Source organism: Electrona antarctica (genome assembly GCF_951216825.1).
Source record: "Electrona antarctica genome assembly, chromosome: 14".
NCBI classification, from domain to species: Eukaryota; Metazoa; Chordata; class Actinopteri; order Myctophiformes; family Myctophidae; genus Electrona; species Electrona antarctica.
Window position 1 is genome coordinate 18171831 of NC_136795.1, and position 16148 is coordinate 18187978.

The window sequence follows — 16148 nt, forward strand, 5'->3', positions numbered from 1 at the left end:
GTACTACATTTTTTATGAATACTTTTAAGAAATTTTTTGGGGCATTTTTGCCTTTATTGACAGATACAGTTGCTTGACAGGAAAGGGGGAGAGAGATGGGGGGAGGACACACAGCAAAGTTCGACCGCTAAGCCGGCCCAGGCCAAATTAATACTTTTGACAGGGTTGATGCAATAGATGCTGGCTGTGAACCTGTAGCATAACCTATTATGGCTGTTTCCTCACAATAACAGACAACTGAGAATACACTAGTACAGTATAGAGCTCTGAGGGACTCCGCTCTATGCATTCTATCAGTTGGCCCTTGGCAGGGTGTTTCACTGCCCACAGTACCTAGATGCCTTGTTGCCAGATGCTGAATAAGCAATCTTTTAGAACCAAATTTGATACCACACTTCCCTCTAGTGGAGGATCGTATTGGCCGTGTCCCAGTATTGCAGAGCAGAGTAGACCTCCCAACAGACCTGAATAATTATAATGAAAGTGTCTGTATCTTGTGGGTGAGACCGAAGTAGGCAATATCATTATCATTGTTCTATTATAACTATACATTTATACAAACAGAAAACGTTGCATTTCACTACATTATTGTGTGTTATATCCTTTTAAAGCTTAACACAGCGCACAATGTAAGTATAGCATATTAAAGCTTGTTGAGGGCTTGCCCTCAACTGTATTCCGAGTATAAATAAAGGTGAGAAAAGCCAACATAATTGAAAAGTTTAAGCAATATCAATCATCACCATCAACTCAGGAAGGTTCCTGCTAGGGGCTTAACTGTATTACCCAATCCTGGCATTTCCAAGGCAGAACTGCCTGTCAAAGCAACGGCTGGTCAATCACAGCGCATCCTCGCCAGACATTCTTGCTGAGACTCTTGGATAATGAAGTCAGAGACATTGGCTGCCATGTTATTACCATAGACTGATACCCCAAACTATAGTGCTGCTTTGAGCTATTGGGATAATTCACAATTTATGTATTACCAGTGATATGAGGTCTGTAGGTTATATGGGCTCCTTAGGGTCCATAGACTGATAAACCATAAATTGGCATATGAATTACTAGTGAATGAAAGAATTGTTTATTCCAGTCATACATAAAGGACAGCATTGTACTACTACTTTACTTGTCTCTATTTTACGTTGGTTCTAACTTTCAAGTTTCAAAACGCAGAACCCTCTTCTAATGTCAGTTAGTTTGCATGGACATAACTAACTAACTGGGAAGCGGTAAATACAAATGATAAGAATATAAAGTAGTTTTATGTAGTCTCAGGTGTGTAGAGTGCCCAATGCTAGTTTGATAACAACAGGTGGCGAGGTGTGGTCTGGTCCAGATCATTCAATTTAACACAGAATGAACTCTGTTTAAGGAACCTGTCACACATTCATTTACCATGGGAGTCTACCTAGTGCATCACGTGTCATTGTTATTCATTCTGCTGGTAAAAGGTAAGAACTACCTAATTCCAATTAGAAATTCCTGTAAGTGTTCAATTTAGACAATATTCAAAAGAAAGGTTTGAATGATAACTTGAATTAGCACTGCTAAAAACTCTTTAACCACTTGATCTACACACTGCCTTATGAAGTGTTATGAACTTGTAAGTTGAAAACATTTTTGAACATCTTGGAAAAGTTTTGAAAATGCTGTTTTGAAATTTGGGGCTTTTTAAATTTGTATTTCAGCCTATAACTATAGCATGCCCAAAACAGGGATACCATGACGAAAGTTGTTGCAGAGACTGTAAATTCCAGTGAGCCCCAGTGAATGTTCCTGAATGAATTAATACATAACGTTAGATTAAGGGTCAGGGACCGCAAGGGGGTACTCAGGGTTACTACAGTGAAGCCGCCAAATCGTTGTGTTATAGGAACCTTTTTTTCTTTTTTTAATAGCCACTTGAAAATAGCAGAACTACAAGCTGACAACGCATCGCAGCTTGTCAACTTGTAGATCCGCTATCTTCAATAAAGAGTTTAGGTGTAGAGGTGAAAAGGATCAGACCCAATACATAGTAAAATATCAAGTTAAGTATTGAGGGTTTATAAGTGCTTTAAAGTCTGAAAATACAGAAGCTGGTGTTAATGTTGTCTACAAAGTTGTAACAAGTCTATGAGGCTATCTATGAAATCTATTACATTTTTTTTTAAATAGTGCGGGCCCCATGCACTCCCTGCTTCATCTCTCTCTCATCTAAGGGTCCTTGGCCTGAAATACATTGAAGACCCCTAGCTGATGTATTATTAGATGATGGCGTGATTCAGATGCAGGAGGCATGTTTGTCTCAAGGCAATAATTCCATCTTCATTGTTCTCAGGAATTAATGAAAAGCATTTGCATTAAAAGAATGCTAGTGTAAGTCAATGAATGCACCAAAACATCAATAGTATTTTCATTATTCTGTGATAATTTCATAAATGTGAGTTTAACAAATACAAATTTGGCATGCACAATGTTTTTACTTAATTTAGTGTGCCATTGTATTTTTAGAGAAACACATACATTCTACTTGTTTAAACTGTCGTCCCAACCACCAAAGCATATCTGAGTTCATCATGCAGGCTTCAGAGCAATATGAAATTGTAATTATAATTAAATTGTAATGAAAGAAAACAGATCAGCGATCACTGCAATCACTGGTGCATAAATTATATCCCATGCATGTTTTAACTAATCTAAAGAATCTAGTTTAAAAATTGAAAGCAGTACATTGTACTGTATAAATGAAGATATAACGTGCTTGGTCATGGTAACCGGTAAAACCAGTTGATCCGCCAGTTTCCCACATGATTCCAGAAACCAGACGAAAAGTTGAAAGGAAAAAGTGATTCCCCAGCTCACTCACATGAATGCATAATGTACAGCAACGACAACTCATTTCCCTCTGGATCAGTAAAGGCATATCCAGGGTTTAACCACTTGAACCCCATAGTCCGGCCCCAGCATCCATATTCTGGAGGGAACATTAACCAAATATAGGAGATCGTGCTATAGCAGCTTGTAGCTATTTGTGGCAAAGAGATTTAGTGCAAAATATTTTCCAGGTACAGAGCCAACTCAGGTTCAGTTTACGTCGTACGACATAAGTCTCTAGATGGTTTAACTTTAAGTGGTTAATTTGCTGGGGGGGGGGGGGGGGGGGGGGGGGTATCTATGATCATACACAAACACAATACACATTGGCAACAACAAGATATTACATTAGTTGAGGAACTATCATTTGAGATACTGCCAGAGGTAGAAGAAAGCACCACCGACTACCGTGTTTTTCAAGTCTGGTCTTTGAAATGTATCTTTGTATACAAAATATTGTATCAAAAAGGACCATATCACATGCAAGTCTGGAAATAATGATTTTCTCTTTTGTATTAAAAAAAACAAACAAGAAAAAATAAAAATGCTCATCGTATCACAGCCTATCATAATGACATGGCAAGCTCAAGCATGAGGCTGATTTCATCAGCTTTTTGCAGATTGTACTTATTGGCAAAAAATGACTCTTTGCTTCTACAGTATGCCTTTGTGTGGAAGCTGTGCCTTGTATAATACAAACACAATACAATGACTTCAGTGTCATCACACTTGATGTGTTTCTTGGCGAGTTGGGTGGTATGTAGCACTAGAGCTTGTTGCCATTGTCACTGGTCACGTTGCCTGTGAAAAGGTGCAAAAGGTTTGTCCTATTTCCTTCAAGCGACCAAACGCAAAGGACACCCAAAGAATATCTGGTATCTGAGAAAAGAAAACACTCAGCGTCGGTGAGTTAGAGTCAGATAGCCGTTTCAAACCAAAGATTGTGTTCATGGAGAATATGATGTTTTGACCTGCTTTGTTCTATGATGAATGATGATGGATGTTGAGAAAACCCTGAAAGAACTGATTTAAACAAGACAATTGTGACATGTGGATAGAACAGGACCCTCTGCATAGCATACTACACCATTCTAGGATCTAGTCGGTATGGCATTATACTTCAGAGTCTGAAGTCTATCAATGACTTCAATGTGGAAGGCGTTATCAAAATAATCTTTTCAGTCCCATCGCGAGAGGAGAAAAAAATCTATTTTGTTTTGATGGTTTTTGATTTATCAGACTGAAGCTAGAGAAGCAGCCACTGTCTATGATCTGGATCGAGCTAGGCTTGATTTTTGACTCATTTACACAAGTAGGCCATAAATGGCCTACTAGTGCGCAAGCAGAGTGCACAAGTACTGTCGACCACTACGAACTTTCAGATATCAACCTCTCTGTAAAACATTGAAATGAATGTAAGTAAGATATGTTTCAATGTCGGGTTATAACTGGCTGTGGATGGTGACGTAATTGTCATCACCAGGCCGAAGGCATGGGGAGAGAGTATGTTTTGCACTCTGTCCGTCCGTCCGTGTGTCCGTCCGTCCATGTGTCCGTCGGTCCGTCCGTCTGTGAACAGCTAATCTCTGGCACCATTGGCTTGATCGCAGCCATACTCTGCACACACACTCCCTGAATGCCAGAGCTGAACCTCTGCCCCGATTTGTGTTTTTACCTATAACTGGGCCGATCTGTGTAAAACCATGTATGCACACTCCCTAGAGGCCAAGGAAAAACCTTTGCCTGGAATTTTTCACATCTGCTCTTTATAGCGCCACCAGGAGGCCAACATATGTAAAACACATTTTCTAATATTACTCCTTCACATTTTATCCAAATTTCACGCAAATCTGTACACATGCTCTCCATAGTCATGTGATCATGTGATTTGTTTGATTTCTCATAATTATCCATCCTGATTGGCTACGATTGGCATCTAAAGTTTCAGGAGTAGCCCGTTTTGTACCCGCTTTGTACAAATCGCCACAACTCAGCGTCCGATTGCGGTGAAACTGTGCATGCCTATTCCCACTAGGCTGAGGAAGAAATGCCACTTGACAGTTTTCAAATCAGCCTCATGGTGGCGCTACAACAGGCCAAATCACGTCACACACACACACACACACACACACACACACACACACACACACACACACACACACACACACACACACACACACACACAAAAACCCAAATAAAATGTTTATATTACTCCTAAACATTTTGCCAAACATCACACACACTCCTATGCTCCTGCCTCCTGGTGGAGACATGTGCCCAGAAGGGCACTTTTTCTAGTTAGGATATGTTTCAGTGTCGGGTGAATTAAAGGTAATGTCTGTATGTATACATGTATGTAACCTGAAACGTCTCTTTATTACGTCACCATCAATACCTACCAAGCATACACATGCATTCGTACCAGCACGACCACAAAACTTGCGCGCTCTGCTTGTGCAAGTAATGACAAAATCAGCAATGACTCTGGTCAGTTAGAAATGTTTTATTGCTCACTGCAAGAATTGAAGAGCTAGAGTAAGGATTTTGATATAAGGCCTCGAAACAATTTCTGTTCATGCAAATCCCACAACTTAATTCAAAAGTAATTTAAGTAATTTATAACTTCCTCTAATCATATTCCTTCCTCTTTATTTTCAGCTTCTCAGGCACAACTGAATGGTAAGAAGCCACTTGGAACATTTCAAGCATGTGCTACTCTATATTGTATATGTTGATCAGCTACTGTGATCTCTTGCACCATATTCATTTCTGACAAACCGAAAGCCAAGGATGGAGAGTATCGTCATCTTCTTAAACAAATGGCCTTTTTTTCTTCTTTTTCTTTTTTTTTTTACGTTTTGTTAGTTATGTAACAAAGAAGATTAAATAAAACTTAAATAGGATTAAATGGCCTGATTTAGGCCAATTTACCTAATTTATGCCTGATTTATGCAATTGCCTATTTTGGCCTAAGTCACACTCTTGAGATATCCCATTTATTTAAAAGAGGCGGGATGCCGGGATCAGCATGATCCTTTTCAATTAGGACTTTGGCGATTTTATCAGAGGGGCAGGCCAGTGTCACGAGGAGCTGACTTAAGCCAAAAGATCATTTTCATCAAGAAATCACTTGTTTTAGGCCATTAGTGACCAGATTTGACTGAGAGCCTGCCATTGCGCACATTCCAGCTTTTCACCAGAGGAGAAAAACTTTTTTTTTTTTTTCTCCAAAATGAGGCAGACTCTTCACATACTAGAGCATGTCTGAAATAAGTGTCAGAGCTGAAATCGACATGTAAAATGAAATAAATGCTTAAACATGTAGCTAGTTGTAATGTTAGAGACCACAGAAGTGAACCTTTGAAGCCTGTTTTCTCAACTCGCTGTTTTCTACAAGACATTACTCTATAAGCCATATCTCCAAAACTGTCAATTTGAAGCTATGATTCCCTGCTTTCATATGACATGAAAAAAACGAAAATTCAAAAAAATCCAATGGCAGTCCCTCAATCAAATTTGGTCATTTTATTTTAGTTTAAGAAGGTGATGTTATGTTTTTGCCATTCGCCTGTTGTGGATGCAGAACTATAATCTCTCAACTTCTGGACTGACCAGCAAATATTTCCCCCCGCAGCTTCCATGGTATTTTGATTGACAAAAGTGTATATACCGTACATAAACATATATTTTGTACATATCTGTCTAACACGAAAAAGATTCTGAGCTTATTTCCAGACAAATGGGACAATGCACACACACTCATTTGATTACACGATTGCTTCTTTACATTGCGATTATTTTAAAGATGATGTTCAATTGATTGTTGGTCACCTGTCTCTCCTCTCCAGTGCTGGCAATCCTCCTGTTGATTGGGAGGTGGCAAGTACTGTAGAGGAGAGGGCTGTTGAAATATGAGTTGGAAATGGTTTAAGTAATGATGTAATTGTATATAACTTGTAAGTTAATTGATACAAATTACTGTGAGTGTTCTTGATATGACCCACCTGGTTTAAAATGGTGGCTGGATCTGCAGTGTGGTGACTGTGGTCTGGGAAAACTACCGTTATTGACCTTATGCAGACCGCGGCCATCTTGCCAGCAAAGTGCTAATTAGATGCAATTTCCCATTGACAGCCCATTCATCCAAACAGAAAAGGCCGGTCTGATTGTATTAAACAACATCAAACTCACCAACATTGCAGCATGTGCGAAAAGCTTCAATTATCCTCTTTCTATCTGTTTGTTTCATAAAAATCCACTGTAAACTTGATATAAAGCTTCCTGTCAAGAAATTCTTTGCAGGTTATTATTTTTTTCATTCTTGGACAGTTGTCTGATTCTTGAAGCCATGGTCCAGTCAAACTTTATGGTCAATACCGGTAGTTTACCCAGACCACAATGAATTGAGTGCTATGTGTTGGGGGGAGTACTGCAACCCTCTTGCTGGACGTGCTGCAACATGTGACTTACACAATACACAGGCCTAGGCCTCCCAGATATGCTTCTATCTAGTTTATACGGTTTCCACTTTTTATTGTTAATTTTGTGCTTTGTTTTATCATTTTAATTTTATACACTATTTTATTCCATGTGATTTTATTGTGATAGGCACATCATCATCATCATCATCATCATCAGTATATTCTCTATTTCACCATTACAAACCCATTCATTTAAATCCCTAGCATTCGTGTGTGGCCGTGCTCCTCTGAACACCAGGATAGTGGGAGGTGCGAATGCTACTCCAGGAACCTGGCCCTGGCAGGCCAGTATACAAACATCTAACACTTCTCTTCACTTGTGCGGAGGATCCCTTATTAACGTGGAATTTGTTCTCACGGCTGCTCACTGCTTCACAATAAGGTGTGCTGCTATTATCAGCAAGAGATCAACTACTCTCCCATTTCATTAATACTTGCAGTGGTGGAATCAGACAGTACTCACAATTTCTTACTTAAGCTATCAATACTGCAATGTATTGGCATCAAAATATACTTAAAGTACCAAAAGTAAAAGTACTCCTTATGCAGAATGTCCCGTTTCACAAGTTATGTGTATAAAATGTATTAAAAAATAATCTTTAAAATAACAGAAGCAAAGTTGTAGGCTATTTTCAAATTCCAGAACTAAAGTTTAAGGCTGAAGTGGTTTATGTATGTTTTGTAATCAAAATCTATGAAATAACTAGTAACTCATGTTTTCAAATAATAGTGGAGTAAAAGTACAATATTTGTCTCTGAGATGTAGTGGAGTAAAAGTACAGTATAGAATAAGGGAAATACTCACTTTGTTACTTTGCACCACTGAATACTTGCAAAAAACTGAATATTGTGCTCATTGTAGATTGTTGTTCTGTTTTTTTCTTTACTCTTAGTAATGACCCATCTGGTCTCGTTGTTTTTCTGGGTCGCCAGAGTCAACGAGGATCCAACCCTAACGAGGTGTCTCGGACAGTTACCCAGGTCATCGTTCACCCTGACTTCAACAGGGGAATCATGAATGATAATGACATCGCTCTTGTGAAACTTTCCACACCAGTTACTTTTACCAACTTCATCGTCCCAGCCTGTCTGGCAACACCGGCCAGCTCCTTCCACAGTGGCATCGACAGTTGGATCACTGGCTGGGGTGACATTGGAACAGAACGTGAGTATAGACAAGACAGTGCATGTGAGCGTAGATATGGTTGGGAGTGTGCATGGTGAGTTTAATTTACACTGGGTATGGTTAGTTAGAAAGCAATCTTTAAATTACAAATGATATCGAAAGAGACTCATCACAGATAATACTTGCAATTATAAATGGAAATGCAGTACAGATTGTAAAAATAGGATGGGAGATACAGTATCTAAGATATGTAGATGGGAGATATGGTATGTAAATGTCAGCAACCAAGCAGTACAGACATAGTGGGTGGTGAAGAAAGTACAACAACGCCTCTACTTCCTGAGGAGAGTAAAGAAAGCTGGCATGGGCCCCAAAGTCCTAAAAGCTTTCTACAGAGGCACCACAGAGAGCATCCTGACTGGCTGCTTCACTGCCTGGTATGGCAGCTAGCTGCACCGACCTCAACCGCAAAGCATTGCAGAGGGTTGTGCGGACAGCCGAACGCATCAGCGGATGTGATCTCCCTGTATGGCGAACGCTGTGTCAGCAAAGCTCGTGGAATTATGAAGTACCCAAGCCATCCCAACCACAGACTGTTTGAGATGCTGCCACATGGAATATGTTTTCGCAGTCTCAAAGCAACTGGAAATATACTGCAAAAAAACTTCTTCCCCAGAACAATCAGATACATGAACAAACTGATAAGAACCAGAGCGAAACCGGGCAAAGGAAAACGCTAGACAACCCCAATCCCCTCGCCCTCCTCTCGCACTATCATGCTCAAATTGCATCTATCTGAACAAAATGTGTTGTATATAATATGGAACATAGCCTCAATTGCACCTTCTTAAACTAAATGGTACATAACCAAGCTGTTCACAAAAAGTTTACCTAACTTTGCTACTACAGGGAAAACATGCACATGTACATATGTTACTATTATTATTTTTTTACTCTTTGATTGCTCTTTCTTGCACTCTTTATTCTATCCCTTTGTTTGCTGTGCTGGCTGTGTTTTTGTTGTTTTAAATGTTGCGCTAACTATGCTGCTGCATTGTATGAAGGAAGCCAAACAAAAATAAGTTTTACTGTTATGTACCTGTACACGAAGATTTAACAATAAAGTACTTGAACCTTGAACATTTATGCAGAGAGTCTGATGTCTGATGTTTAGTAAAATGGTAAGTTCATAAAACATAATTTGTGTCTCCCTAGTGCCCCTCCCTCTCCCACAAATCCTCCAGGAGGTGAGGATTCCAGTTATGGGGAACAGAGAGTGTAAATGTCTCATCTCAATGAGAGCCATCACTGACAATATGATCTGTGCTGGATTTCGAGCTGGAGGGAAGGACGCATGTCAGGTGATCATTTGAATGGTTGTGTTAATTATTTAGTATTTTTTCCTGCAAAGCTTATTTCATTATTTTAATGCAGAATGTGTGTTTTGCTACAGGGAGATTCAGGAGGCCCACTGGTGAGCAAACAATTTGGTCGCTGGGTTCAGTCTGGAATAGTGAGCTTCGGTGAGGGTTGCGCCACGCCTGATTCCGCTGGGGTCTACACCAGAGTGTCTCGGTACCAGTCTTGGATTAACAGCCATATCGGCAGAGACAGGCCAGGATTTGTCACCTTCACCTCCTCTGGGACTGACAGTGACCTCAGTGTCGTCTGTCCTGGCCTAGGACCTCTACGTTCAGCCAGCGACAGAACTACAAACACAAGCGCAACCCCTCTACCTAGCTCCACCACCACACCTCTACCTACCACTACAACCCCTCTACCCAACCCCATAAACCCTCTACCTACGACCATTACAGATGTACTTACAACCACAACCCCTCTACCTACGACCATTACAGATGTACTTACAACCACAACCCCTCTACCTACGGCCATTACAGATCTACTTACAACCATAACCCCTCTACCTACGACCATTACAGATGTACTTACAACCACAACCCCTCTACCTACGACTATTACAGATGTACTTACAACCACAACCCCTCTACCTACGGCCATTACAGATGTACTTACAACCACAGCCCCTCTACCTACGACCATTACAGATGTACTTACAACCACAACCCCTCTACCTAACCCCATAAACCCTCTACCTACGACCATTACCGATGTACTTACAACCACAACCCCTCTACCTAACCCCATAAACCCTCTACCTACGACCATTACAGATGTACTTACAACCACAACCCCTCCTCCTACCACCACAACCCCTCTACCTACCACGATAACTTCTCTACCCAACACCATAATAAACATAAACCCTCTACCTACGACCATTACTTCTCTACTTACAACCACAAACCCTCTACCTAACGCCACACCAACCATAACCTCTCTACCTATCACTACAACCCCTCTACCTACCACCATAACCTCTCTACCTATCACTGTAGCCTTTCTACCTAACACCACCATAACCATAACCTCTCTACCTATCACTGTAGCCTTTCTACCTAACACCACCATAACCATAACCTCTCTACCTATCACTGTAGCCTTTCTACCTAACACCACCACAACCATAACCTCTCTACCTATCACTGTAGCCTTTCTACCTAACACCACCACAACCATAACCTCTCTACCTATCACTGTAGCCTTTCTACCTAACACCACCACAACCATAACCTCTCTACCTATCACTGTAGCCTTTCTACCTAACACCACCACAACCTCTCTACCTATCACTACAACCCCTCTACCTACCACCATAACCTCTCTACCTATCACTAAAACCCCTCTACCTACCACCATAACCTCTCCACCTACCACCACCACAACGCCTCCACCTACCACAACGCCTCCACCTACCACCACCACAACGCCTCCACCTACCACCCCCACCACAACCCTGCCCTCCAACTGTAAGTACATAATCTACTATATAAAGTTCAAGTAAGCCATAGTGTATACTGCATAGTAATGCATATCACATTGCCCTGTGGTGGTATGCCCATATAGACTGGGCAATGTCCAATCAGCGCAAATCTGAAAATATGCCCACATATGGATGGACTGGACATGCCTGTCAGAGCAAATCGCTGGTGTATAATAGGCAATGGTTTCTGTTGTGATATAACTTTGAAAATAGTTCAGAGTTATGGGTCTCTTTCTGTCTAACTGGACTGGACAAGTGCCAGTGGAATCTGTGTTGGTACTCGCTCGGTATAGGCAACAGTTAACGTCAGTGCAAACTTAAAATCACCACTGTTAGGCAAACATTTCCTTTGTGTGTAATGGCAGAACAAATTGATCATCGCTGTGTTTTAATTGAAGATTTTAGGTTTTTGAAGTAGGCCTACTGCATTCTTTCAGTTGGCACTTAGCTGGCAGGGTTTTCCACTGCCCAGCAGACACTTCTTAAGTGCAGTGAAACTTTGTAGAACAAAATTCTGTACAACACTCCCCTCTAGTGGAGGATCTTATTGACCATGTGCCAGAATTGCAGTGACACCTGAAAAGATATATTGAAATATTTTAACTGAAAGCTATTGGACCAAAACCAGCTATCTCCATTTTTCAACTTTTTCAACTGTTGGTCAAATCATCTAACTCTAGTTGTTTTTCCATCATTGATTAGAAGGACGGAAAGTAAAAAGAAAATTTCCACATTTATGGTCAAAAACCTCCTAACTCCACTTGAGCTGGATTTGGGTAAAGTAATGATAATATAAGGACACATTCAAGTATCTGACAGTGTATAAAGTCACCATACCATACCATTTTCCCCCATTTCCTTAAAAGATCATATTTTGGACATAGCTGTTTTTTTAATATTGAGATATTCACCACGTATGTATTGACCTGGGAACCAGTGTAGTCTGTATGGGTCCCTTAGGGTCCATAGACCTCATGCACATTGAAAACCTCTAACTGACAGGTTTGTTTATTTCACCCAAATTGATAAACCATAATCTGGCATATGAACTATTAGTGAATGAAATAATTGTTTATTGGAGGGTTAGATTATTTAGTCCAGCGATGAAAATATACCGTACTGTACTGTAGGCCTTTAGCTACAGGAAACTGTTGCAGGGAACAGAAGTCCAGAGACTCCAGACAGTGGGTCCCCCTGAACATTGTGAGGGGACTGGGCATGCCTGTTTATCCTGTAAGCATCTCCATGCACAACAGGTGTGTAGTGTAGTCACACCCAGAGAGGAGGACACAAGTGACAGTGTTGCTTCCGTGAGGTATTGTGGGCTTGTAGATTGACCATTTTCAGCATGTGATGCCGTCATACGACAAAGTATAGATAAGGATTCAGAGTGTCGGTGGATGCCAAATAATGGCTAAAGTGACAATGAGCTATAGGTGCTAGTTGTCCATGCACACCTGTGCCATAATGGTCTTTGATGCAGTTATGAACAGGCCTAGTTATAAACAACATAACTAGAAAGGTTGCAATTTTGAAAAATTGCAAAGTGTGGTTGCCGCAGTCGCTTACATAGGCCCCTCCTACTAATATTGCCAGCCAATTACAATGTCACGTCAACCTTGTGATCATGCGTAAGTAAATTTGGAGAGGATTTATCCCCCAAAAATCATGTTTTTGCACCATACGGTTACATTTTTGGCATTTGCGGCGCCCCCTATGGATGCAAATGGAATGCTTTTGGCTCTGGGTTGATTAAACCACCTGCGACATCTGATTCAAATTTGGGGTGGATTGGACATTCCAATCATGATTTGTGGCGTTTTTTGTAAAATAGGCCCCTCCCACTAACTTCAGAAGCCGATTACGGCCTAACGATATGCACTATCAAAATTCTGCCGTTGGGGTTTTAATCGGATAGGTCCGGAGATTATGTGTACCGATTTATGTGAGATTTGGACAAAATCTGTAGGAGGAGCCAAAAGTGTGTTTTGGAGAAAGTTAAAAATGGCGGAAAGTCTATCCTGACGGAAATGGGCGTGGCCTATATGGGGAGATGTGTCATGAACCAATGAATCCAGGGAATAAATAATTTTGATTTTACGATCTATGGTCGAAGAGTTATAAACCAAAACGTAAAGTGGGCTGTTATAGCGCCACCATGAGGCCAACCGATAACATTATAAGTTAATTAATTTTAATAATTATTATGAACCTCCCCTCCAAGTTTTGTAACTATAGCCCTTACGGTCTCCGAGGAGAAAATACTTGAATGTGAGTTTTTGCATTTTCCAATTCATGTCAATGGGGAAATTTAATGCACAAATACATTAATATCAATTAAACTATACAACATTTCTCTTAGCAGAGTAAAAGCACACGATTCACGATGAAGCTGGTCGATTTGACATATGACTCAAGTGCGTACAGTCAAAACTGTGTTAGGAGTAGTCCGGCAAACTTTAGGGTTGCTCTAATCAAATAATAAAGTGTTACAAGTACTATAGTAGGCCTATGGTTGGCCCACACTAATGAGCAGTGTATTTGGCTTTATTCGGACATGCTGACATGAGTCAGACAGTTGAACATATTTGATTCATTGTATGTATGCATTCATTTTATGCTCTACAATTTGTAGAGAAACTATCAAGACAAGGCGTCCATTTTTTAGATCCTATCCCATGTAGAACAAAGCATAAAAAACAAACAAAACAGATTGTCTTGATTGGCACAAACCTCTCTTTGCTTGTGACCTTTGTGTGTTAGGGTGGAATGCTGAGCCTTGCTACAACTTACATAATACAAGAGCAACACAAGTACGTCAGTGTCATCACACTGTGACCCTTGTGTGTCTCTTGGCGAGGTACAGTTAGTTGGCTGGACAAGAACTGCTACTGAAAGTGTCTAAGCGGAAGTGCAGGAGGAAGCACTGCCCAAGGACGTTACGTTGCTGCTGTGCAGATCTTTTTACATCCCCAAAACAGTATGGTGGTTGAAAAAGAAAGCTTCCGAGGGAAGTACATACTGTAGTCCTATGTAGACACTTTCTGCTGTAGTTCGTCTCCAGACTTCTCTCCTCATGAGATGAGATAAGGCTGGGGTTAGACAACAAGGTTAGATGGCATATACTGTAGCACTATCCTGGTGTCTGCCTGTTCTTGATCACTCATCACATCAGCTAGGCTTTTCAGGCTGTCCAAACATCAATGGTTTGGAATTCTTTCGCATCTTCAAAACCTCTGGTCAAGATGATCATATTTATTCCTCTATGAGTCTCTACAGACTCTGGACCCGAGCTGGTTATGTAATTGCCATGTAATGTAATGTAATTGCCAAAAGAATGCACAGCCTTTTATCACTATATATCTCCTGTTATTTGGTCATTTCACATGGTCTGAGAATACATCTGTTGTTCCGGCATCTCCCTGAATGTTTTTGTCTCTTAGTTGCTTGTTGGGAGTTGGGGTGGTCATATTATCGGCCAAAAACATGGAAAAACTAGAAAAAGTGCCCTTCTGGGCACAGGTCTCCACCAGGAGGATAGGAGTGTGTGTGTGATGTTTGGCAAAATGTTTAGGAGCAATATAAACGTGTGTGTGTGTGTGTGTGTGTGTGTGTGTGTGTGTGTGTGTGTGTGTGTGTGTGTGTGTGTGTGTGTGTGTGTGTGTGGCCTGTTGTAGTGCCACCATGAGGCTGATTTGAAAACTGTCAAGTGGCATTTCTTCCAAAGCCTAGTGGGAATATGCATGCACAGTTTCATCACAATCGGACGCTGCGTTGAGTAGTTGTGGCGATTTGTACAAAACGGGTACAAAGCGGGCTACTCCTGAAAAGTTTAGAAGCCAATCGTAGCCAATGAGGGTGGATTATGAGAAATCAAACAAACCCGTCTTGATCACATGACTATGAAGAGCATGTGTACCGATTTGCGTGACATTTGGATAAAATCTGAAGGAGTAATATTAGAAAATGTGTTTTACATATGTCGGCCTCCTGGTGGCGCTATAAAGAGCAGATGTGAAAAATTCCAGGCAAAGGTTTTTCCTTGGCCTCTAGGGAGTTGACATACAAAGTTATCCACAGATCCGTGCAGTTAGATGTAAAAACACTTTTCGGCCAGTTATAGCGCCACCATGAGGCTGAGTTGAAAATGTTCATTTGGCATCTCTTCCTCTGCCTAGTGGGAATGTGCGTACACGATGTGTTCATGATTTGCAGCATTTTGTTTGAAACTGAGCACTCCTGCGAACTTTGGAAGCCAATTTTAGCCAATCAGGATGGAGTCTGAGAAATCTGAAAGACCAGTTTCGTTGAATGGCTCTAGAGAGACTGTGTACCAATTTGCGTGATGTTTGGACCAAATCTGTAGGTGTACTGTCCAAAAACTTGTTTTGCACAAAGCGGCCTCCTGGTGGCGCTATAACAGGCCGTTCTGGAAATTGGGGCAGAGGTTCATCGTTGGCATCCAGGGAGTGAGAGTGCAAAATTTGGCATCGACCGGGTTAACGGTGCCGGAGATTAGCTGTTCACAGACGGAAGGACGGACGGACGGACGGACGGACGGACGGACGGACGGACGGACACACACACGGACGGACGGACGGAGTGCAAAACATACTCTCTCCCCATGCCTTCGGCCTGGTGGAGACAACAATAGATTATTTTTTCCTCTCCAGATAGGAGTCTTTTTTTTTTTTTTTTTTAGAACGCTTCCACATTGACGTCATTGAAAGTTTAAAAGTCTATGATGTGTGCTCATGGTCCTCTCCTATCAGGTAAC

The 16148-nt window shown here is 41.1% G+C and overlaps 1 protein-coding gene across 1 annotated transcript; it reads left to right on the forward strand.

The window, feature by feature from the left end:
• Positions 1-7207: 7207 nt before the first annotated feature.
• LOC306937036 (serine protease 27-like) lies at positions 7208-10806 on the forward strand (the record flags this gene model as incomplete). Its single annotated transcript, XM_079520710.1, has 6 exons — positions 7208-7238; positions 7545-7722; positions 8234-8505; positions 9682-9827; positions 9920-10041; positions 10662-10806. 6 exons carry the CDS (start codon positions 7208-7210, stop codon positions 10804-10806), a joined length of 894 nt encoding a protein of 297 aa, XP_079376836.1.
• Between the last annotated feature and the right edge of the window lie 5342 nt (positions 10807-16148).